Genomic DNA, 26,218 nt, shown 5'->3' on the forward strand with positions numbered 1-26,218 from the left:
GTACCAGGTGCTCCGAACATCCGTTTCTCAGACAGGCTCTCCACTCCACAGGGAATGTGAAAATAAAGAACTTACTGGCAAATATGCCAGACCCACAGCCACGCCCACTAGCAGGGAGTCAGGTCATGAGAAATTGGAAGTCTTCCAGGACAAGTCTTAACTTTTCCCTTTGGCTCTCACCGCCTTACCAGCTTGTAATGGGAACTGATTCACTCTGTCCTTGGCTCGCTTTACTGAGCCTTATGAAGATGCTGACTCTCCCTGGAGTCCAATTCCCCCCCCCCCCCCCCCCCCCCCCCCCACCCCCACTCCTCCCTCCCCTGGGGTCCAGACCCCAAACTGAATGTTCATTCATCACATATAGAAGTTTCTTATAGAAACTTACAAAATTCTTAAGGGGTTGGACAGGCTAGATGCAGGAAGATTGTTCCCGATGTTGGGGAAGTCCAGAACAAGGGGTCACAGTTTAAGGATAAGGGGGAAATCTTTTAGGACCGAGATGAGGAAAACATTTTTCACACAGAGAGTGGTGAATCTGTGGAATTCTCTGCCACAGAAGGTAGTTGAGGCCAGTTCATTGGCTATATTTAAGAGGGAGTTAGATGTGGCCCTTGTGGCTAAAGGGATCAGGGGGTATGGAGAGAAGGCAGGTACAGGATACTGAGTTGGATGATCAGCCATGATCATATTGAATGGCGGTGCAGGCTCGAAGGGCCGAATGGCCTACTCCTGCACCTATTTTCTATGTTTCAATGTTTCTACATGTGAACATCAGCCACACAGAGAAGTGCCAACCATTTTGCCAGCTCACGACCTGTTTGCAACCTGCTGACTTCCCCTGACCTTCCTTCTCTAAATTTGGGGTTCCCCTCAAACTTCTGTCTCATTCCTCTATCACCACCTCACTCCCACTCATCATCCAATTGCCACATCGGATCCATTTCCCATATCCAGCCTTCCCTGCTCCTCAAGACAGTCGAGCTGCCTGCCGACCTTGTGTACTTAAAGAGTTTAAGAAGGAACTGCAGATGCTGGAAAATCGAAGGTACACAAAAATGCTGGTGAAACTCAGCGGGTGCAGCAGCATCTATGGAGCGAAGGAAATAGGCAACGTTGGAAATAGGCAACGTCTCGGGCCGAAAAAGCCTTTCGGGTTTCGGCCCGAAACGTTGCCTATTTCCTTCGCTCCATAGATGCTGCTGCACCCGCTGAGTTTCTCCAGCATTTTTGCCAAACTCGTGTACTTGCCCTTCTGAAGAGCCGAGCGTTTCGGAAGCTGCTGTTCCGCAAACATCTTAACCCTGTGGCTATAACAGTTCCCGGACGTCTGTGTCATCCCTACTACAAATGTCCTCTCCTCCTTTCTCATGTCTGTCTTCTAATGCCCCTGTCCCACTTCGGAAACCTGAACGGAAACCTCCGCAGACTTTGCGCCCCACCCAAGGTTTCCGTGCGGTTCCCGGAGGTTGCAGGTGGTTGCCGGAGGTTGCAGGTGGTTGCCGGAGGTTGCAGGCAGTGGAAGCAGGTAGGGAGACTGACAAAAACCTCCAGGAACCGCACGGAAACCTTGGGTGGGGCGCAAAGTCTCCAGAGGTTTCCGTTCAGGTTTCCAAAGTGGGACAGGGGCATTACAATCCACAACAATAAAAGCCAAGGTGACTTTTGCCAACTACCTCGCCTGGATTGTCCACCTCTGTCCCGCGACTGTTTCGGATTATGGACTCCAGTCTTTAATCCGACGGCTTCCGATCGCAATGTTGAGATTTTGAAGTCGTCACCTCTGAACATCGCAATGACTGTACCATTGGGATGATGTCTTTGAGAGGGGAGTTGTGATGTTCTGTGCCTTGTGACAAAGGGCCTTGTTTCTGAGATCTGGTGTTATGGGGGTGGAGCGAGTGGGGAAGGGAGCAGGGGCAAGAGTGGGGGAGCACAGTGATGCTTGAGCATGCGATTGCGTGAAGGCTGACCTGTGGAGAGAGTCCATTGCTGACCTGGTTCATGTTGTTGGGTCCCGTCGGGTTCATGAAGCTGTCGGGGTAGCTGGAGAAGCTGTGCCGATTGGACGCCAGGCCGTAGGAGGCGCTCTCCGCGGCGACTGCCAGACCGCTCTGGTGCATGGACGATGGTGGCAGTGGCTGGGGCCTGTGCACTGTGCTCCCTCCATCTGAGACAAAGCACACACCACAACCAGTAGGTCACACCGTGAACTTCTAACATCGCACCCGCAACACATTCCTCCAATCTCCTCCCTCCCACTAACCTCTTCTCTTCTTCCATTGTTCTCTCTTTCTCCCTTTCCCTCCTCCACTTTGCCACTCCCATCCCTCCCTCCACACTTCCTTCCCCTTCGCCTTTCCCCTCTTTCCACCACTTGCTCACCCCATTCACCTGCCCACCCATCCCCTCTCCATTCTCCTCTCCCTCCTTCACCAGCCTCTTCCCACCCATGTGTTCAGCTCTGACAGCTGATAGCTGGTAGCTGTTTGCAGCCACAGAGGGACTGTGCCTGAACCTATCGCCCATTCTCACTCAGGCTACCTAGTGATCAGTGGACGCAGCCCTGGTTAGTACTTAGCCCCCCTGACCATGTAGCTGTAAGACTCTCCTTTTGGCCCTGAGCGGACCTTGCAGGGGGGTCAATAATCCCTGGGGCCTGGATTCCCAGATAGGGCAGAAAATGTCATTAACATTCAATCTGAAGAATTTGTCTGGATTTATTTTTTAAACCAAAGCCAATTATTCATTTGTTTGACCTTTACATTAAGCTCAATGAAATAGAGATCAGACCATTTCTGAAGAGGCCAGTGATCACAGTGATGTTGACTACAAGTCTAATCATCAATTCAATGCCCATTCTGTCAACAGGGGCCTTTGCCATGAGATGGAAAGACCCAAAGCCAATATCATGTGGCCTTGGACCATACACACCATCTTGTCGGTCCATGTGACCTTGTGCAGAGAGACCATCAGTTACAGGCTCATCCAAGCATTCACCGTGACACTGTTTGACACTGGACTTGGCAGTGCCCTTACCTTGGGAGAGGGCGGTCGATGGGTACGATGACTCAGCCAACTGGTATGGGGGTAAGGTTGGCATTCCAGTGGGCGCAAAACCTCCCGGCAACAGGTGGTTGAAGGCTGCCAGCTGATTGGCTCCGGCCTGCTTACGCCACCGTGCACGACGGTTACTGAACCACACCTGGAAATGTAAAAAGCACCGTTAGTGAAGTGTAGTGTGATGTGGCAGTCTTCACTCTGAGCTCCACTCGCTTTAAACCTCACTAACAAACTATCTATCCAGTGTCTGGCTCCTGCCTTCTGTTGAAGCTGCCTTCAGCACATCGCCTCGGTCACACACAAGACAGGTGCAATGTCACCATCCATCCTTTCAGCTCTCTCCCTTTGACCTAAACGAGCTGCCCGTCCAGACCTCCCTCCGCTAACTTCTCTATCTCTCACTCTGCTTCTGCCTCTTCTTAAAACCCATCTCTCGGACTTGAAGGTTTGATGCCCAATGTTATCTAATTTCTGTTTCTGCAAAGTGATATTTGTAAAGCACCTGTCCAGCCAAATCCACACACGCAGACGCAGACACACACACACACACGCACGCACGCACGCACGCACGCACGCACGCGCGCACACACACCTCTCCTATCTTCCACCACTTCTCTCCTCTACAGGTACAGATTCTCAGGAAGGTGAGCATATTCACCTATGCTCAATATTCCAATCTCCATTTGCGCGCATGTCTGTCGATTAACGGCAGGCGATTCCATCAATAAATGAAAAAGAATGACAAATGCAATGGGAGTGAGTGCAGTGCTTCCAGATCTACAACAACGCTACACTAAGTGACTGTGATGAGAGTCCAGAAATTCTTCTTCTGGTGTATTCCCCTTCCAAAGTTCAGTTCCTTTTACGTCAGTGTCAATGGCCAATGTGTAGACATTTTTTACTCTCTGTTTTTAATCATTTAAAATACAGGAAAATATTAAATATTGATGTTCAAAGGAATCTGTTTGTCCTTGCACACAAATTGGGGTATCAGGCAGGGGATGTGAGCAATTGAACAGTGGACTCTCCGACAGGGCACTGAAGCAGAAAACATCCTTCAGTACGTGATGAGACCACACCTGGAGCTGCAGAAGCACCAAAGGAAAGGCATTACACAGAAGATACAAGGAACTGCAGGTACTAGTTTACAAAAAAAGTCGCAAAGGACTGGAGTAACTCAGCAAGTCCATCAGTGTCTCTGGAGAACATGGATAGGCGATGCTTCTGTTCGGGATCCTTCTTCAGACTGAAGACTGAGGATGGGTCCTGACCAGAAACATCACCTATGCAAGTTCTCCAAAGCTGCTGCCTGGCCCACTGAGTTACTTCAACACTTTGTGTGTTTTGAAGGAAAGGCATGGTTGCCTTTGGCGGCAGCACCTTCCCGGTTTAGTAGATTTATTCTGGGGCAGGGGTTTCCTACTGGGGAGAGATTGAGTCGATCGGGATTCTGTTACTTGCATTTTAAAAAGATGAGTGTTAATCCCAATAAAATGCATCAGATTCTGAGAAGTTTTGACAAATGTAACAGCTGGGAGTCTGTTTCCCATGGTTAGTGAGTTAACTCCAGCGCAAGGAAAGGCATTAGCTATTTGGAACTGGGATAAATAGAAATTTCTTAACATGAGAACTCGTACAATATGAATAGTGTTATGTGCAATACATTCAGCTGCTTCTGCCTGGTCCATCAGTCAATGAGCTCACGGCTGATCAATCCCCTGCACTAACACCGTATCTCCATTGTTGTCTTTAGTATAACCAGCAATCGAGTGGGTGAAGAGGTTTCTCTGCATCTGTCCTGCCTCCTACTTTGGAGACTGTGGCCCCAGTTCCAGGCATCCATCAGTGGAAGGGAACTTCCTTCGTTCCATCCTACCAAACCCCTTAAGATTTGATACATTTTATGTCAATTGCTTTCCATTCTTCTAAAGGGAGCACAAGCTGAATCTCTCCTCGCCAGGAACCCGGTGAACCTTTGTTACACTGCCTTTATCACAGGGATCCCATTCTTCAGGGAGAGAGACCACACCTGTGCATAATATTTGAGATGTGGTCTCACCAGGGCTCCACATAATCAGAGCAAGACATCTCCAGACTGGGCCTTTTGCAGTGAAATCAACGTTGCAATCCCCTTGTCTGCTGTTTGCTAGTAATGCCCCTGTCCCACTTAGGAAACCTGAACGGAAACCTCTGGAGACTTTGCGCCCCACCAAGGTTTCTGTGCGGTTCCCGGAGGTTGCAGGTGGATGTCAGAGGTTGCAGGTAGTGGAAGCAGGTAGGGAGACGGACATAAACCTCCAGGAACCTCCGGGAACCGCATGGAAACCTTGGGTGGGGCGCAAAGTCTCCTGAGGTTTCCGTTCAGGTTTCCTAAGTGGGACAGGGGCATTAACTCTCAACTCCCTCTGCCCACCAATCTCTCAAAATGTAAAACACTCCACCTTACTTTTTTACCAAACTGGATGACCTCATTGTTCTCCATCTGCGATGTCCTCATCCATTCACTTCACTTCATTCAGATTCACTTCATCCATCTGTCATCTCTCTGTCAACCTCCTCACAATCCACGCCGGCTCCCAGTTCATCAACACACTTCCACACTTTCCTCCTCTCTCTTCTCTGGCCATTAATAAATCTGCTATTCACAACAAAAGCTTTCCGCTGTACCTTGGTAGACGTGACAATAAAGTAACTGTACATTATCCCTAATGATAGGCATTCTAATGTTGTTCATCTTTCCTGATGCCTTATCAAAGGCTTCCTAAAACTTATGGGTTGCAATTGTTTCAATTCAATGAACTCCCAACAGGTTTGTCCAAATATTTTCACTTTCAACGAGAGTTTGATTATCATGACGTCACTTCTTTACTAATAGATTGCGGGAGTTTCCCTGCTACAGATCTCCGGTTAATTGTCCCTAATTCCCTACATTCTTGCATTCCTCCTCCCTCCCTCCTTTCCTAAGCAATGTGATTGCATTTATTACTTTCCAATCTGTGGAAACCATCGCTCTTTGGAAGATGTCAACCAGTCCTCAATAGCCACCTTTTTCATGATTCCCAATTACACGTCCTCATGTCAAGAGTCAAGTGTTTAATTTGTCACGTGTAATATGGGTGTTTAATTGTGGCCTAAGGGATTTATTGGCGTTTAGCTCTCTGATGTTATTTTGCATCACTGGCGATGTGATGCTGTGGCTCTGCCTACTGCGCCACAGTGCAGTTCTTTCTTTCGGGGAGAAAGACACCAGCCATTTGTAAAAAATATCTGCCATTTCTTTACTTCCCTTAGTAAATCTCTTGTGCCTTGGTCTAAAGTAATTTAAGCAAATCTTTGCCACTTTAAATATCTATTGAGGTCTACAATCTGTTTCTATGTTCCTTACTGGCCTGCTCTGATATACCACTCTCCCTTTCCTTATCAATGCCTCGGTCTTACTTTGTCGGATTCTGAAAATTTTCAATCCTCTGGCTTACTGCCCTTTTTTTGGCAACATATAAGCCTTTTCCTTTGATCTAATGCTATCTTTAACTTCTCTTGATAGCCATGGCTGGACCACTTTTCCTGGGGTTTATTTTTTTGGTTTAAAAAGGAAAATATATTTATTGCAACTCGGTATTAATTCTCTAAATGTTGTTTGTTTACTAATTCGGTGAGGTAGACGGCTCTGGGTGCTCAGCCGTTAAGGAGATTTAAGATTGAGATAGATATTCAGACTTTTAAGGGAAACAGGGGCTTCCAAATATTGAGTGGGGAATTGAGTGACGGATCATCGAGATTGTCAGTGACGGGTGGAACAAGCCTCAATTTTCCAGGGATCACACGCCCGATTCCCTAGTCACCACTTGCCCCATTCTCCAGTCACCACATGCCCCATTGTCCATGGACCACACACCCCATTCTCCATGGACCACACACCCCATTCTCCAACAACCACATGCCCCATTCTGCCGTCATCACACACCCCATTCTATAGCGACCACCCATCCCACAAATGTCATCATGGATGGTGTGAGGTGGTGGTTACATTCTTGGACCAGCACCCAGGGTACTGGGCATTGACCCCAGGAGCACAAATGTAAATCCCTTTGTAATAATTTAACTTAAATACAATATTAATAACTTAAATGTATATAAGTAACTAAATCAGGAATTAGATATCTTAATCACAGTTAATCACAAATCCACTGGATCTTCATAAAACCCTTCCGGTTCACTAATGTTCTTCAGGGAGGGATGCCTGTCACCCTCCCCCGGTCTGGACAGCATCTCGCACCAGAGCCACCAACGTGAATGAGCCTCAGTGCAGGAACTGTTCAGGTTGGACAAATCAGCAGGTGATGTTTCTATCCCATTCACGAGTGGATTCACTGATGTCCCTTGCAAAGGGCCATTTGCTGTGGTTTGGCTCTACATGTGAATCCAGATCCACCGCACACTGTCAATGTCCTTGGGGTAAGTGGAGATGGATAATAATGGAGCTTTGCCAGGGCGACTTGTGACCCCAGAACAAATACACATGGAAAAGAGCAGTGACCTCCGGGGGTCAAAGGTAACACCATGTCAAGTGCAGCACAAATAAATCTGTGTGCAGTCTATCGGAATGTGTGAAGCTGTTGAGAGTCAGGCTTCAGTGTGGAACTGCCCCGTGTGGCTCGCTACTTACTGAGGTATGAATCACAACGTTTAGCTGCCATGGGAACTGAGTGGGAAACAGGCAAGACTGCCTCCAAATGAAAATTGACAGCAACAGTTGCGAGTGTGAGTGGGAGTTGTTTGCCTTTCGCCTCCGGCTACACAGAGATCTATTGTTTCGCAAAAACAGGCCGGATCGCAACTCGTTGGAAGCTTGGTTGGGATTACAGTCGGAATCGAAGCCTGGCTTTACAGCAAAGACTGACATTTATGACATCCTTAGAAAGTTCACAGCACCGGCCGCATTTGTAACAGGATTGGCTTCCAAAATATCCAGTTTGAAGTTTGCACAACTCGTCCAAACTGCTCACCAGGACACCTGGTCGATTTGTCACCAATAGCAGCCAGCCCCAGTTGAAAAACCCCTCCACTCATGGCAGGGCATGGAGCAAACAGGCCCCGGTAAAGGGCATTTTACCGGGTTAGGTGCCAACCTGTGGGCACCCATCATGGCACAGTCAGGAACCATCCATGTATAGTATTCCCGACTATAGAATGTTCCCATTTCCAATCCCCTCTATACCTCACTGGCACAATAGTGGAGCTGTTGCCTCACAGCGCCAGAGACCCCGGTTCGATCCTGACCTCAGGTGCTGTCCATGTGGAGTTTGCATGTGTTTAAGAAGGAACTGCAGATGCTGGAAATCGAAGGTACACACAAATGCTGGAGAAACTCAGCAGGTGCAGCAGCATCTATGGAGCGAAGGAAATAGGCAACGTTTCGGGCCAAAACCCTTCTTTAGTCTGAAGAAGGGTCTCGACCAGAAACGTCATCCATTCCTTCTCTCCAGAGATGCCCGCCTGTCCTGCGGAGTTACTCCAGTATTTTGTGTCTATGCTGGGTGACCAACACCCAACACCATTGCGTATGAAGTAGGCTGTGAGCCTGGGCCACAGTCTTTTTCCATGCCTTGGTAGTTGTGCCCTCAGAAACACTCTCAGAAACCTGCTCTAAGTGCGAGTGCTGCACGGTCCACCTGCCTGCGGTCAGTCCTGTGCACTTTTAATGGCACGTCGCCGAGCCAAAGCTGGGCCGGACACTGTTGCTAGGATACCACGAAGACCTCGAGTTACAGTTCCTCAGGCAATGTTGCACGGATTTCTCAGTCGGCCTCTCAATATGTGGTTTAGTCTTTCAGTTTTGTAACCACGAGCTCAGATGTTGGTGGGGGTTGGGTGAGACTCAGACCTACATCTAGTTTCCCCAGGATTCCTTCCTCATTATGTCCAGTGAGGAAAAGCAGCGTAGTATTGGCATTGGCATTAGTTTGTTATTGTCATAGGCAGCAAGACACAGTTAAAAAAATTGTAGAAACTGAAAAGTTATTGTTTATGTGCTTTCCAGTAAAATCATATTGTGCATGAATACATACATGCCCTACACAAGTAGTGCAGAGAGAATATAAATCTGAGTGCAGACTCCAGTGTTGGAGTACGGGAGCATTACAGTTGTGGAGAAAGAGTCCCGTGGTCCAGTGTGTGGAGGTGTAAGCTGGCGGGTGGGTCGGGGTTAAGACGAAACAACAATAGAGATGGGCGCAGGGGGGAGAGTAGAGGCGGTGTATGGAATCTAACTGTGTGAACACAGACAGGACGCTGAAGTGGGCGCTTTATTTCAGGTCAGCAGCAGACACTCCCACCTGTACCAGCAGATAGGTTTCACTGGAAGCTGCACTAGACAGCTGAACCCTGACCCCATCTGCCCACAAAAGCCACTCTCCCTTTTATGTTCTCTTTAACTCTGTCCCTCAGAAAGGAAAGTGCTTCGCAGGGAACTCGGGCTCAGAGGGAACTCATGGGTGAAAGCAGACGGCGCGTCACCCTGAGGTAACACTAGAGGCAGACGGGCCCACAGCACCAGACCACACTGTGTCTGCAGACACACTCTCTATCCCTCCCAGCCTGCAGAGGAATCGGTCACAAACAGAAGCATAAAAATAACTACCTGTGTGCATGCATGTGCCTGTGCGTATGAGTGAATGTATGTGTGCACATGAGTGTGTGCATGGGTGTGTGCATGCATGTGCCTGTGCGTATGAGTGAATGTGTGTGTGTGCACATGTGTGTGCACATGTGTGTGTGCATGAGTGTGTGCATGTGCGTGTGCGTATGAGTGAATGTGTGTGCGCGCACATGAGTGTGTTCGCACATGTGCAGTGTGTGGGTGTGTATGAGTACGTATGCATGTGTGTGTGTGTGTGTGTGTGTGTGCGCATGAGTGTGTGCATGCATGTGTGTGTGCGTATGAGTGCATGTGTGTGCGCGCACATGAGTGTGTACGCACATGTGCAGTGTGTGGGTGTGTATGAGTGCGTGTGTGTGTGTGTGTGTGTGTGTGTGTGTGTGTGTGTGTGTGTGTGTGTGTGTGTGTGTGTGTGCATTTCCATGTGTGTGTTTGTATTCTGAGTATGTGAATGAGTGCGTGCATGTGTGTGTGTATGTGTGAGAAAGACAATAATTGTAACATCTTTCATGAAGGGGATCATATTGTGGTTCCTGAGAGTCCCAGGGAACTGATTGGAGGAGAGAGCTGGAGAAATGGTTTGATTGATTGAAAGATGCAGCATGAAAACAGACCCTTCGGCCCACTGAGTCCAGGCTGACCATGGTTCAATGTTATACCATTTTCGCATCCACTCTCTAAAGACACATTTACAGAAGCCAATTAACCGACAAACTCACACATCTTTGGGGTGTGGAAGGAACAGGAGCACCCGGAGGAAACCCACGTGGTCACAGGGAGAACACGCAAATCCCACACCGACAGCAACCGAGGTCAGGATCGAACCTGGGGTCTCTGTCACTGTGAGACTGCAGCTCTACCAGTTGCACCACTGTGCCACCCTGCAGAGTTTGGCATCCCCACCCTCAGCGTTGTCCAAGTAGATGAACGTTCTCAGGGACCAAAGGTGTGAGAGTGTCCGAGCAAATGAACCTCCCGGTACATATCTCACCATCCTAGGGAGACGGGGAGCGTGATAGATGTTGTGAGAAGGGAGAATTAGAGGGAGAATAGGGGTGGGAAAAGAAAGAGCGAGAAATGAGAGCAGGGAAGAGTGTGGATACGTGTTGCTTGTGCACGGTTGTGTCAGTCTCCACAGAGTCTGGGATTGATTACAACAGGAGCTGGAGATAAAGATCAGGCTGTAATTTGTCTCACAAATGACCCCTTACACAAGGGAGAGGTTCTGCCCCACTCCTTCCAGCCGAGCCCGGCCTGTTTATGAAGATGGATGTGCTCCAGGTGCTGAAGTATAACGGTGCAGCTAACAACACAGCAGCTCACACCGCGGTGAAATACGCACCATGGCCCAGCCTGCCTTCTCCAATGCCACAGCTCACGGAGTATTCCAAAAGGCGGCTTCACTAAAATCATCCTTCAATGGGCAGTGGTACATTACCTCTTCCTCAGCACCTTTGCACATGAAGCAGAAAGTTTGCTGAATGATTTGGAAGAGCAGTGAGCCTGAACGACATGTACTCTGGGAGAGTAACACACAGGGCAGGACCGGGGCACAGGGCATTGCAAGCGTTGTGAGAGAGGGAAAGAGGAAGATGGGATGGCGAGGTTGTGTGAAGGTAGGTGGTGGGGTGAGAGGGTGAGAGATAGGGGAGTGGGGTATATAGAACATAGAACAGTACAGGACAGGAACAGGCCTTTCAGTCCATGTCAAACAAGACGCTGCAATGTGTGGAAAGAGGGAAGGGAGTAGGTAGACTGAGGAGAGGTGGGGAGAGGGGTGGGGAGAGGAGAAGTGGCGAGATGGAGAAGGGTGAAGTTGCCAATGAAGACGTACTCCTTCACACCTTGGATTTATTATGGGGTATAAGAACAGAAAGCTTTCCCTCAGTGAGATTTTAATTTAAAAAAACCCATGGCAAAGGTATACAGCTTTATAAAGGTATAAACTGGCAGAGGGGAGAAGTTTAACTTGGCATCCTGTTCAGCAGGGCCACAGTGGGCTGAAGAGCCCGTCTCTGCATTGTACTGCTCCGTCTGTTCCAGGGGACCAGTCATCATTGGGTATCGCCTATGGCACAGGCTGAGCCTCATCACTGGGTGTGGCAGAGACTCGCTGGGCCGGTCCTCACCGTGTGTGATGGGGTGAGGGGAGTGAAGGGGAACCCATGTCCCAGGTCTGGCATGATGCCACGGGAAGCAGAGGTGGGCAGACATGCAAGTTGTGCTACCGACTGATCACCTCCCTTACACCCCCACACAGCTCACTACTACAGACAACGTCACAGCGATAAGCCAGTGACTGCCCTCATTTAACGCTCTAAAGCTACTTGTTCCCACTTGTTCCCACTTGCTCCCCTGCCAAACTCTGTCAAAGTTGTTTTGTCTCAGCGGCTGGGTTCACTCCCATTCTGCCGTGGGCGCAAGGATCACGGTATTTACGGGATCATTCTGTTCCCTGCACACAGGGGAAGAGAGGGAGAAAGACCGGGTGGGAGAGGGTGTGGGAACTGGAAGTGGAAGGAGGGGATGGAAGAGGAGGGTGGGAGAGGAGGTCAGAGGGAGGGGTGGAGTGCAGTGGGTGGTAGGAGAGGGAGATGAGATGGAGTGAGATGTGGGGGGAAAGCGAGGGAAAGAGAGGGGGATGGAGTGGGAGGGTGAGAGGGAGAGAGAGGGAGAAAATGGGAGAGGGAGAGAAGATAGAGGGAAAGAGACTGAAAAGGAAGAGAGAGAGGGGCTGGATTATTCTCACAGACTCTCCATTGTGTGTCAGTCCCGTGACTTGTGGGAATATCTATGTCACATGGATTCTGCTGTTTAAATAAATCAATTTACTCATAATTGAAATTAGTGAGTATTGTGACTGTTCATCGAACAAAGATTCACTGATGACAATTCCAGTTTGACTGATACATTTACAACATTGAGTTAAACATATAGCGGATAGAGGCTGGAAGATTGAACTGAGCTGTGAGGTCACATTTATTTGGAGAAAGGGAGGAATAGTTAATTTTAAAAAGGAAACAACTACAGTCTGACGAATTCTATAACATCTATGTCGGGGTTGGATAAAGCTAGGCAAGTCGTACGTGAATACCACATTGTTCAGAACAAGTTGTGAAACCACAACTTCAGACCAAATACATCAGTTACAGGTAGAATCAGCACCATAAACACTGGTGAATGCTTCCTTGGTCAATGGATCAGATCAAAGGGCTGCCTTCCATTACACCTGCATGTGTACAAAAAATTGAAAGAACAATAGGAAAAGGAGCTTCCATAAACCTCTATCCTCAATGGGCCAAGAAAATGTATTGAAACGTTCAGAAGCAGCAGCAGCCATGAGAGCTGGTGGATGAGGCACCTCTATGTCCTCCTCTAGTTTCCACCTTCACTGATGCTAGCCTTCAGCCAATTCACTTCAACCCATGTCATAGCAAGGGACAGCTGAGGACTTTGGATTCATCCAACATTCATCCAGCAATATCCCGTCCCATTGCATTGTTGAAGATCCATTGTCCAGCCATCTAGATGCAGTTTGCCAGACCACTACAGCGATGTAGACAATTGGCCAAGTACGTCCTGCCCACTAAAAGCAAGACCGAGTCAATCCAAACATGTTGCCATTCATCAGCCTACTGCCCATCACTCTACTCCCCCCTCCCTCCCCTCCCGTCCCTACCTCCTGCTCCCTATCGCTCCACCTCCCCCCGCTCTACTCCCCCTCGTTCTCCCCCCCCCCTCCCCCCACTCACTCTCGCTCCACACTCCCCCTCACATCCCCATCAGGGCCAATGGAAGCAGCCATCGACTGCGCTATTGCATAGCAATAAATCCATCAACAAGAACTCAGCTACCCTTGCTAGAGAGGGGGACAAAATATACAGCTGTTTCAAAGAGTCAGCCTGGACACGATAGTGCCGAATGGACTCTTTCTAAGCTAATAAGATTCTAGTGTTCTTATCGGCTTGTGAATAGCTGAGAGTGTTACACTTGTTTTGTTTCCGAATGAGTGAGGAGTGGAAAATCTCAAGCTTGCTTGTAGGAAGCAGTAATAAAGGTGACAGCTGTTGTCAGCACACATTCCAGAAGGATTTCTCACTGCCAGAGTCTGCCTCTTCCCACCACTTTCAAGCCCACCGATCCCGCAAACATTTTCTACATTTCAGTGTCGATCTCTCAGGCTCTCTGGAGTCTTCTGAAAAACTACTAACATTAATCACTGATATGCCTGCAGGATGCCATAATCTGCCCACTCCCTGCCCCGACAACTCAGGAGTAGTAAACTGAGAGGGTCTAATGAGAACTGGAGGAATTAAGACCCTCACTAGTCAAGGAATCAGTCATGCCTGTGACTGATAACTCTCTTCAATGGTGTGGAAACCTCAGAGCTCTTGAACATTGCACAAAACTAACCACTACCTCAGCGACTATGATCTTCTATGGACTGTGTCTTTGGTTGCATTACAGACCTGGATTTTGCACTATGATGAAGTCATAGAGTCATACAGCATAGAAACAGGCCTGTCGGCCCAACTTGCCCACACCGACCAACATGTCCCATCTACACTAGTCCCACCTACCTGCATTTAGCCCATATCATTCTAAATCTGTCCTATCCATGTACATGTTTAAATGTTTCTTAAACGCTACAATAGTACCTGCCTCAACTACCTCCTCTGGCAGCTTGTTCCATACACCCACCACCCTTTGTGTGAAGAAGTTACCCCCTCAAATTCCTATTAAATGTTTACCCCCTCACCTATTATGGTTACCTATTATTACTGTTATCAATGCATTGTATTATTGATCTGTACCATCTGTGCAGGGAATGAGCAGATGTTTCGGGTCGGAACCATTGTTCAGTATGTCTATTCCCTCCACAGATGCTGCCTGACCCGCTGAGTTTCTCCAACACTTTGTGTTTTTTTCATCTGAAATCACTGCCCCATTATTGGTCACATTGCTATTTGTGGGATTGTTACACAGCTTCAGATCTGCTACCCAAATGTCTCTATCTTCAGTAGCATTCCCTGACGCCCTGACAACCTGTAGCTTGCATTGAATCCTGCACCTTTGGTTTCTGGTGCAGGTGCAGTTTCATAAATGTGACATCTTCACTAACTGAACACAACAATGGTGGCTCACTATTCCAACTTCTGCCAAGCTTTGTCACTAACCAGTAAAAACTCTCATCTCCCTGTTCCCCCTTGTGTTTATACTTCGCTGGAAACAATATCTGATGCTTGCCACTTAATGGCTGAGTTCTGTCAAACCGATGATCACTGCCAGTGAGTTTTCCTTTACTTCACGTTATCTATTTTAAGCTGGGTGTAGTCTTGATCTTCCAACCTAACTAATTTCAGACATTGGACTTTTTCTCTGTAACTGTAACGCTGCAAAGATGTAATACTATTCTGCACTTTGGTGTATTTTTCTTTGCAGTACCAGTTGTACTTGTGTACGGCTTGATGGAAGTCGTGTATCGTATAATTTGATTTGACAGGATAGCACACAAACTGAAGCTTTTCACCGTACAGCTGGTAGAGCTGCTGCCTCACAGCACCAGAGACTTTGCTTCACTTCTGACCTTAGGTGCTGTCCGTGCGGAGTTTTCACGTTCTCCCTGTGATCGCAAGGGTTTTCTCCAAGTGCTCCGGTTTCCTACCACATCCCAAAGACATGCGGCTTTGTAGGTTAATTGGCCTCTGTAAATTGCTCCCAATGTGTTAGGCGTGGATGAGAAAATGGGATAGCATAGACCAAGTGAAAATGGGCGATTGATGGTCATGCTGGACTCGGTGGGCTGAAGGACCTTTCTCCATGCTGCATCTTTCAATCAAACAATACCAATGTCACTCAGTCAGAACACCTCAACATTAAAACTGGGAATACGGTAACCCCTAAACCACAGAGCAAAGCAAAAGCTAATTTTCTGCTTCTATTAAAAATAAGATATTGTCCCAAATAATTCACTTATAAGTATGATAGAACTGGTAAGAGACTTCGCCAATGAAAGACATCATTCTACACTCTGCCCTAGAAGCAAGGACTGAAGCAACATCGAAGGAAACTATTCAGCCCATTGTGCAACAGCTGGCCTCTGGGTACAGACAACCAATTAGTCTCAATCCCCACACTTTCTCTGTAACCCTGTGTTTTTTGACTTTCACTCAAATATTTATCCAATGCCTTTATGAAAGTTTCTATTGAATCTGCTGCCGCATCACCCTCTAACACTCTTTCATGCAATACTTTCCCGATTAGAACAACTTGTTATGTTACTGATTCATTCTCCTTTCATCTGTGTTCTCTGATTGCCAACTCTTCTGCAATGAGTGAAAACCTTCCATCTTATTCTGCCAAACGATTTCAGAGTTTGGAACATCTTTATCAAAGCTCCTCTGAAAATCCCATGCTCGAAAGAGAACAATCTTACTTTCTCTAGTTTCCTTCCACGGAACTGGAGTCCTACAATGCCACCATGGATAATGCATCCTGGTCAGGACCTTCTGAATGGGACCGTTGATCCCACACACTGAACGGGCAATCCCACTCCAAGGGCATATTGAATGGAGAGCCAACGGAGGACTCAATGCAATGATGTCTACTTCATGCTGTCTTCCTGTGTGATCTTCGCACAACTTTGGAATTTTATGTCCCTGTCCCACTTAGGAAACCTGAACGGAAACCTCTGGAGACTTTGCGCCCCACCCAAGGTTTCCGTGCAGTTCCCGAAGGTTTTTGTCAGTCTCCCTACCTGCTTCCACTACCTGCAACCTCCGGCAACCACCTGCAACCTCCGGGAACCGCACGGAAACCTTGGGTGGGGCTCAAAGTCTCCAGAGGTTTCCGTTCAGGTTTCCTAAGTGGGACAGGGACATTACTCTCTTAGAGGTTCTGAACTTTACCGTGAGTTTCAATGTTGAGCTGAGAACTTAGCCCTGTGGAGATATTGAACGCTATATCAGAGAAGTGCAGCAAAACTTAACTGAGTGAATGGGAGCCATCCACCATTTCACATAGGTGCATCCATCAAAGGGCTGAGCCCCATGGATCAGAACAGTCCATCGTTTGAACCAGATTTACTTATCACCCTTGGCTGCAGAGAGGTTGTCATGGATGGAGACAGAAAGATCTGGCAGGTTTCATTTTTCTGATTTTTTTCTCCATGATCCTTCTGTCTGCGGGCTTCAGGACAAGACAGTCAATGTGCTCTGCACTGACAATACTCTAGGTTTTAATCACCTGGTAATGGAGGGTGTTTGGTGTCTGGATAACCATGTTCTGCAAAGATGGAAATTGCTCTGGTGGCACTGTTCAGTCATATTCTGCAGAATCCCAATGGACTTGAAACCTTTACAATTGACCCACAGTTTGGTTTATCCCACCAAGAACATAGAACAGTACAGCACAGGGCAGGCCCTTCGGCCCACAAATGTCCATGCTGAACATGATGCAAATTGATCTCCTCTGCCTGCATGAGATCCATATCTCTCCATTCCCTACATATCGTATCTGCCTCACACTCGCACCAAATTTCAGGCACTGACACCCTCTGTGCAAAAAACCCACCCCACACATCTCCTTTAAACTTCGCCCCTATTATCTTAAAGCTATGCCCTCTAGTCTTTGACATTTCCACCCTGGGAAAAAGGTTCTGACAGTCTACTCTACCTATGTCTCTCATAATTTTATATATTTCTATCAGGTCTCCCCTCAACTTCTGATGTTCCAGATAAAACAATGCAAGTCTGTCCAACCACTCCTTACAGCTCATACAGCCCTGTATTCTATGATATTTCCACCCTGGGGGGGGAAAGGTTCTACATTTCTACCCTTTCCATGGCTCCTCATCATTTTATATCAGGTTGGACACATCTATTCTATTGGAGTGCACTTCCAAAGTTCCTTTCTTATTAAGTCCCATTCACTATAACGCCATCTCTTACAAAAGGTGAAGACAAGGCAATATTTTCATACAAATGTGTTGAGAGAGGGAGCTTTGATGAATGTTTAGCAGCATGAGGGTCTGGTGAAGGGAAGAGTGCAATGTGATCTTAACCCCAGCTGTGATCTTCACACCCATCTGGTGGTGAGGTGTCAAGGCAAAGGCTGGCTCACTGTTGCTGAGGTTTCTTTCTGAAACCATTCTCTGGAGCCTCGGTGTAATTCCAAAACTAAACAAACATCTTGTACAACCTCCAGTCTCACATCTTGATGATGGTGATTTACTGGTCAACATATAGCTGCCCAAAGATTCCAATCCCAATGGACCAAGTCCTTTTCCATTCCCTTGCCCTGTCCAGAATCGAAATAAATCCAAACCTTTCCTATTTACTCCCTTTGCATAATTCATAATAATGTCAAATACTTTACAATTCACTCCCCTTACACAAGGGTGGCACGGTGGCGCAGCGGTAGTATTGTCAGAGACAGAGACCCGGGTTCGATCCTGACTACGGGTCCTGGAGGGATTTGAAAGCACAAAGTGGAAACGTTGGATTGTTGTTCTTGGAACAGAAGAGACTGAGAAGGAATTTGGTGGAGGTATTGAAAATGATGAAAGGTCTGGGCAGAACAGACAGAGAGAAATTGTTCACATTGGTAGAAGAGTCAAAAGCCATGAAGGTGATTGACAAGAAATGTTACAAAGGATGGTGGTTAGGGTCTAGAATTCCCTGCCAGGGGAGGCTTCTGAAAGCTGATTTAATTCCGTTTTTAAAAAGAAAGGAGTTACAGGCTTCAGGAAGTGGAGTGGATGGTGAGAATACCTGGGCTAGATTCGATGGGCCCAACGATGTCAGTTTACCTCTGGAGTCTGGTGACAATAGAATACGCATGCTGCATCATGGATGTGGGCATACCAGTGGGACTTTCACTATGTCTGTTTGAGAGGAGGAGCATGTTGCTGGGTCCAGTTAGAATGGGACACAAGGTGAGGGAATTTGTTGGGAGCCCCAAATCCCTTGGGCTCCCCAAACCTCAGAAAGAGGAACATGTGACCCAAGACGACGAAAATCAGGGGAACATGGTGATGATGTCAACTAGGGAAGAAAAGAGTCGTCAATATTGAAAATGTCCATTTCAATCAGATGCTCCATCTTGCTCCATCTGTGAGTGAATGGGCATAAATCCCTCACTCCCCTGGTGTTGTGGTACTTTGTGCTTCTACTGCATGGTTTGTGGATGCTGCAGATCTTTGCTGAGAGGAATAGGGGAGATAGTGATAGGGCATGAGGGTAGGAGGCATTGAGCCGATGGGTCAAATGGCCTCGTTGCGCTCCGTGGATTGTAACCTGGAGTAGCCTAGAGGAACTCACCTGGACCCGTGCCTCTGTGAGCTTGGTCCTCTGGGCTAGCTCCTCTCGGGTGTAGATGTCTGGGTAGTGGGTCCTCTCGAAGGCTTTCTCCAGTTCCTCCAGCTGCTCGGCGGTGAAGGTGGTGCGACTGCGCCGCTGCTTCCGCTTCAGAGGCAGGTCCGGCTCTGACTCCACGTCGGAGGCCCCATCGTCCAGTCGGTTACCTGTGGAGGAAGCAACACTCGTGAATGGAGACCAAAGGGGAACATGAACATCTCTCACCAGGCAAAGGCACCACAATGACCAGAGAAACATCAGCTTTTGCCAGGGCCACAGTCAGTGAATGACAGCCTAAAGCAGAGATTGTGGACACAACTGCTCACAGGACTCGTGGCTATTCCACTATGCAGTCCCACGAGCAAGAGACAATAGACAATAGACAATAGGTGCAGCAGTAGGCCATTATGCCCTTGGAGCCAGCACTGCCATTTACTGCGATCATGGATGATCATCCACAATCAGTACCCCGTTCCTGCCTTCTATACATATCCCTTGACTCTGCTATCTTTAAGAGCTCTATCTAACTCTCTTGAAAGCATCCAGAGAACGGCCTCCATTGCCTTCTGAGCAGAGAATTCCACAGATTCACAACTCTCTGGGAGATTCCACAGATTCACAACTCTCTGGGTCATCACTTTTGTGTTGAATCAGGAGCCCATCATGAAAATCAAGATAGGTCCATAACCCGCCCAAGACTAATTTCAATTCAGTCCCATCTCAAACCCATAGCACGTGTAGTCTTAGATTATTATCACAATAGCAATGCTTCTAATCAGAATAAAAATCACTTATGAACGCATCAGGGCTTCTGTTCTCATGGCCAACTGTAAATGGAGTAAAGAAAACCTTGGATTCACAAGGAACTGCAGATGATGGTATCTTGAGCAAAATACAAAGTGCTGGAGGAACCCATTTATGGGTTCATTTATGGACGGAATGGACAGGGACCCTTCTTCAGAACTTGATGCCCTGAAAAACCTCAATGCCCTGAATTCATGTTTCCACCTCAAGGCAGGTCTAATGCCCAGTGCAATAACCCAGGCAAAAAGACCCAGTGTGCAAGGCTGGGTTATTGCACTGGGCCAAGATCGACCGATTGACCAAATGGTGCCAGCACAATAACCTGGCCCTCAACACCAGCAAAACCAAGGAAATAATTGTGGACTTTGGAAGGGGTAGGATAGGGACCCACAATCCCGTTTATATCAATGGATGGCGGAAAGGGTCAAGAACTTCAAATTCCTGGGTGTGCATATTTCAAGTCAAGTCAAGAGAGTTTATTGTCATGTGTCCCAGATAGGACAATGACATTCTTGCTTGCTGCAGCACAACAGAGTATTGTAAACAAAAATACAAAACAGTTCAGTTCAATATACACATAAATAAACAGATAAAGTGCAATAGGCTGTTACAATTCAGAGTCTGTTTGTTGTCGAGTTTAATAGCCTGATGGCTGTGGGGAAGGAGCTGTGCCTGAACCTGGATGTAACAGTTTTCAGGCTCCTGTACCTTCTGCCCAATGGTAGCGGAGAGATGAGTGTGTGGCCAGGATGGTGTGGGTTCTTGATGATGTTGGCTGCCTTTTTGAGGCAGCGACTGCAATAGATCCCTTCGATGGTGGGGAGGTGAGAGCCGATGATGGACTGGGCAGTGGTCACAACTTTCTGCATCCTTTCCGTTCCTGGTCGCTCAAGTTGCCGAACCAAGCCACGATGCAACCAGTCAGCATGCTCTCTACTGTGCACCTGTAGAAGTTCAAGAGAGTCCTCTTTGACATGCCGACTCTCCATGGGCTTCTCAGGAAGTAGAGGCGCTGATGTGCTTTCTTTATGAAACAACATCAAACAAACTCTGAACTATAACAGCCTATTGCACTTTATCTGTTTATTTATGTGTATGTATATGGTCTATGCTATACATACACACTGAACTGTTCTGTATTTATGCTTACAATACTCTGCTGTGCTATCTGGGACACATGACAATAAACTCTCTTGACTTGACTTGGAGCAGCAAGGTCAGTTGTATGCAGGATTCAGCAAGAACGACCCAGTGGGGAAGGTCCAGTCTGAATGGCTCATTTAAAGGATGCAGTGTCAAAGTCTCAGTATGCAATATAAAGAATGGGACATTTATTGTAAAGGCAACCACTCATATTGGTTTCACACAATCAATCACACTGTGGGATCTCATCCACACTTGTGCTTACAAGCGGTGAGGTTATGCTATCCAACTACAGAGGGCACCACAACTGACTGTGATTCTGCCCATTTCCATGTATGCACATAGAGCCTAATCCGTGAGGTTAGGTGACAACACCTCTACCACAATAATCAGCTCAGTCCATCGCACAGACCAGACTACCCACCACTACAATTCACGCTGACAAGACTTGTCCCATCCTGGTCATTCCTTCTTCTCCCTGCTCCTGTCTGGCAGAAGGTGCAGAAGCTTAAAAGTGCACATCACCTGACTCAGGAACAGCTTCTTCCCCTCTGGTATCAGGCTTCTGAATGGTCCATTCATAATGTGTAGGAAGGAACTGCAGATGCTGGTCTACACTGTAGAAGACCCGAATCCTTCTCTCCAGAGATGCTGCCTGTTCCTGATTTACTCCAGCATTTTGCGTCTATCTTTGGTAAGATTCATAAGCTCGGGTTCTGTGCGATTCACCACAACCCCATTGCGGACATTGGACTTTGTCGATGGAACTGGTGCGCTACAATGCTGAGAACTATATTCTGCACTCTGTACCTTCCTCTTTATTCCATCTATTATACTTGACTTTGACTTGATTGCATTTATGTACAGTATATCTGATTCCTTCGGATAGCCTGCAACGCAACGCTTTTCACTGCACCTCGGTACACGTGACAATAATACATCAAGTCAAGTCAAGTCAAGTTTATTTGTCACATACACATACGAGATGTGCAGTGAAATGAAAGTGGCAATGCTCGCGGACTTTTGTGCAAAAGGCAAACAACCAAACAAACTATAAACACAATCATAACACACATATTCTTTGACATAATAAATAATGGAAGGAAAAACGTTCAGTAGTTAGTCCCTGGTGAGATAGGCGTTCCGGGTTTCGGCCCGAAACGTTGCCTATTTCCTTCGCTCCATAGATGCTGCTGCACCCGCTGAGTTTCTCCGGCATTTTTGTGTACCTTCGATTTTCCAGCATCTGCAGTTCCTTCTTAAACACTAAACCATCCCAGCACAGGTTAGTGAGTGGGTGCAGGAAGTTCCTTTATCCTGCGAATCTCCAGGGCATTTTAGTTTCAAAGTTGAGCTGATCTTAGCTCAGTGCAGGTTGGGGATTTCGGCAGCTTTCAGTGTGGTTGGACTGAAGGGGAAGGTTCGTCTCCAGCAGAGGCACCGGGGCTTGGGAAATCGGTTCCCTTTTATAATTCGACAGGTTTGATCACTCGGTAAGCCCTAGAGAGGGTTAACGTCAGAACCGTGCTTTCTCGAAGGGTGAAGGATATTTAATCCAGTCAGAGACTGGTTACAGGGAAGCAGCTGTCGAAGGCCAGCCCCGACCTGTGAACATTTGCTCAGGCTCGCCACCAGCGCGGCGCACATCATGGCGAGTCGCTGCAGGCTTCCCCTTTGCTGTGATGTTGTTGCAACGACTTGTAACATTGTTACAACATTGGTGGTTCCCATTATATGGATATCCAACAAGTTTAAGAGATACAGCATGAAACCAGGCCCTTCGGCCCACGGAGCCATAGACTAGTTCTATCCTGCACACTGTGAACCTTTTCGTGGGCAATTAACAACCTGCACGTCTTTGGCGTGTGGCCTCGAGGAAACCTGAAACCCGCAAAAAAACCAGAGACCCGGAGGAGACCCACGTAGTCACCGGGAGAATGTGTAAACTCTGGGTTTGAAGAAGGGTCCCGATCCGAAACGTCACCCATCCTTTTTTTCTTCAGAGATGCTGCCTGACACGCTGAGTTACTGCAGCACTTTGTGTCAATCTTCGGTATAGACCAGCATCCGCAGTCCCTTAGTCAGGATCGAACCTGGGTTTTTCTGGCGCTGTAAATGCAGCAACTCTACCGCTGCGCCACCCCCTTGCCCAAAGTGAATACAGTGCTTGTAGAAGCCTCGCCACCAGCCTCCCACCGCGGCTTGCCAGGGGGCAATAAGTGGACATGGCTTGAATGACCAAAAGCTCTGTGATTGCGGGGATTTCTGAAGACTCCACATGGTTCTTTCTAGCTGGGCACCCATTCCCTCCCCAGGCCGCCCTCCCTGGGATAGGGTGGTGACTTAATACCTCCTGGTTTTGGAACGGCACTGCCAGCGCTCCCTGCGGCTCCTCCGCCCAGCGTCGGTGCTGTGTACGAGTGCAGCGTGGAGCTGTGCTCCATCCTGCCCCCACCTCCCTCACACACACACACGCTATCCCCCAGAGGAGGCCCGGGTTAATGAGCAACAGCGACAACCTTGGCTGCTTCCCCCTCCCTAACTCGGGGGCTCCTCAACTACTGAACTGTCAGAGATAATCTAATTAACAACTGATTGCACGTCAAGCCTTCCCCTCACCGTGACTCCCTGATTTAATGCATCCCACTCGGCGCTACCCTGGTACAACTATGAAGAACGGTCTCGACCCGAAACGTCACCCGTTCCTTCTCTCCAGAGATGCTGCCTGTCCCGCTGAGTTACTCCAGTTTTTGTGTCTACCTTCGGTTTAAATCAGCATCTTGAGTTCCTTCTTACACAACGTACCCAGCAACCTGATATGGCCAACCCTGCCTGCACTGCAATTGAAATGTTTTAAATAAAACCGCAGATGCTGGAAATCTGAAATAAAATGCTCAAAAAAAACTCAACAAGTCTTGCAGCATCTGTGTGGAAAGAGAGACGGTCAAAGTTTTGAGTCTGTGGCTCTTGGTCAGAACATTGCACTGAAACTCTTCACTGCATCTTAACCCTCAGTGCGATGCCCTGATATAGTCGACCAACACTCTGCCTCAACTCGCCCCCATCCAACCCTCCCTCTCCCCAATGGGAAACAAAGATTTCATCTAACGCACTCCAAACTTTGTAAGCCAGGGGTATGTTGCAACGTTGTAACACGTACCATGTGCGCTCGCGTAAATAACTTGTATATCCTTGTATAACTGGGGGCTGCGTTTCTGTGTATGTCAGGGAAGGGGGAATGAGAGCTTTTCAGAGCCGAAGACACGAGGAACTACGTATACTGGCACCTTCATCAAAACACAACGCGGTGGAGGCATCTGTGGAGGGAAATAGACCCGTGTAATCCCGTCCACAGATGCTGCCCGAGGCGCTGTGCTCCTCCGATACTTGGTATACATAGCGTTATGCTCCCTGTCCCACTTAGGAAACCTGAACGGAAACCTCTGGAGACTTTGCGCCCCACCCAAGGTTTCTATGCGGTTCCCGGAGGTTGCAGGTGGTTGCCGGAGGTTGCAGGTAGTGGAAGCAGGTAGGGAGACTGGCAAAAACCTCCGGGAACCGCACGGAAACCTTGGACGGGGCGCTAAGTCTCCAGAGGTTTCCGTTCAGGTTTCCTAAGTGGGACAGGGGCATATACATAACTCACTGCGGGGATGTTTGGGGTGCCGGCGTTTATTACTCCCCCTTGCTGCCTTGGGACTGGGACCTTATCCAGGCCAGACCAGGTAAGAACATTAGCTGGATGAATTCAAATCGTGCCATGCCAATGAGAGATTCTGAATAGGAGATATGGAATCTCATCCCATGTCGGGAGTGCAGCGGCAGTGACTTCAGGGCCGGGGAAAGTTCAGCGGAAATGACCCAAAATCTAATGTATTGTTGCAATAACAACAAAAATAAATAAATCGGGTTCACTACTATCTTCTAGGAATGTAATATCGATTAAGGTCCATTTGTGAGTTCAGAAACTGGTGGATGTAACTCTCTCTGAGGCAACCCAGCATAACATGCAGGTCCATGGACAGCAGGGACGGCGGTGAGTACCGTCTTGTCGCGCCTATGTCTGGTGTAAAGGGAAGCTGCGCAAAGCCGGTGCGGAGCCCGTCAGTCTGGGCGGGAATGTAACTGCGGCCGCGGTGCCCTCCTGTGTGAAATGCAGGCGGCTCCCAGTGTCCGAGCAGGGGACAGGCGGCCGAGGGGCTGCGGAGGGAAATCGCAGTCACAACACCCTCTGTATCCCAGCTTCAAGATGCCCGAAGCCTCTCAACATCTGCCCACAATACCTTCTCTCCCACACACAAGTCGAACACACGCACAGCCTGACACACACACAAAATAGACGCACACACACATATATAAACACCCACACCCACACAGCGACATACCCCACAAATACACACAAACAAGCGCACACACGTATACACATCCCAACACACACCCCACTCACAGATATACTCCACAGATACACACACACACACAGTGTCTGATAATGAATATGTAGGGATATGGATCACATGCAGGCAGATACAATTAGTTTCATTTGGTATGTATGGCATGGATATGATGGGCAGAAGGACCTGTTCCTGCGCTGGACTATTTTACGTTCTAACCTGGCACTGTTCTGCTCTGGACTAGGGTACGACCCGAAGCGTCACCTGTATTCAAGAGAGTTAGATATAACTATTAGTGCTAACGGAATAAAAGGATATGGGGAGAGAGCAGGAACGGGGTACTGGTTTTGGATGATCAGCCATGATCATATTGAATGGTGGTGATGGCTCGAAGGGCCGAATGGCCTACTCCTGCATCTGCTTTCTATGTTTCTATATTCCTTTTTTTCCGGAGATGCTGCCTGAACTGCTGAGTTCCTCCAACATTCAAGAGTGTACATTGTGTTACGTCCCAAACAGAACAACTGCATTCTTACTTACAGCAGCACAACAGTGTAAACATAGTATTCTGTAAACAATATAATAAACGATAAAGTTCCGTATCTACACATAAAAACAAACAATATTACAAAAAGACTAAACCAATGCCCCCAAGTGTGTCTATCTTCGGTCAAAACCGGCATCTGGAGTTTCTTAGTACAATGTTCTGGCCGGGCTTCCAGCCTAAAGGATCCCGACACAAAACGTCATCTATCCATTTTCTCGTGAGCTTTCTCGTCAGCCTGATCCGCTGAGTTACTCCGGCA

The 26,218-nt window shown here is 47.9% G+C and overlaps 1 protein-coding gene across 6 annotated transcripts in view; it reads right to left on the minus strand.

Annotated features, from left to right (window-relative positions):
• The window catches only part of pax7 (paired box 7), a 127,694-nt gene that overhangs the window by 34,153 nt on the left and 67,323 nt on the right, over positions 1–26,218 (minus strand). For 4 of the 6 annotated variants that reach the window (XM_033048187.1, XM_033048188.1, XM_033048185.1 and 1 more), the window contains 3 exons: positions 19,039–19,241; positions 3,037–3,202; positions 1,971–2,167 (listed from right to left, as the gene is read on the minus strand). In XM_033048187.1, coding sequence (XP_032904078.1) covers positions 1,971–2,167; positions 3,037–3,202; positions 19,039–19,241 — 566 coding nt within the window. Of the gene's footprint in view, positions 1–1,970; positions 2,168–3,036; positions 3,203–5,514; positions 5,696–19,038; positions 19,242–26,218 lie in introns of those variants that run through there. The other 2 variants (XM_033048186.1, XM_033048190.1) reach the window with 2 other exon arrangements.

This window comes from Amblyraja radiata, chromosome 31 (genome assembly GCF_010909765.2).
Source record: "Amblyraja radiata isolate CabotCenter1 chromosome 31, sAmbRad1.1.pri, whole genome shotgun sequence".
In the NCBI taxonomy this organism is placed as follows: domain Eukaryota; kingdom Metazoa; phylum Chordata; class Chondrichthyes; order Rajiformes; family Rajidae; genus Amblyraja; species Amblyraja radiata.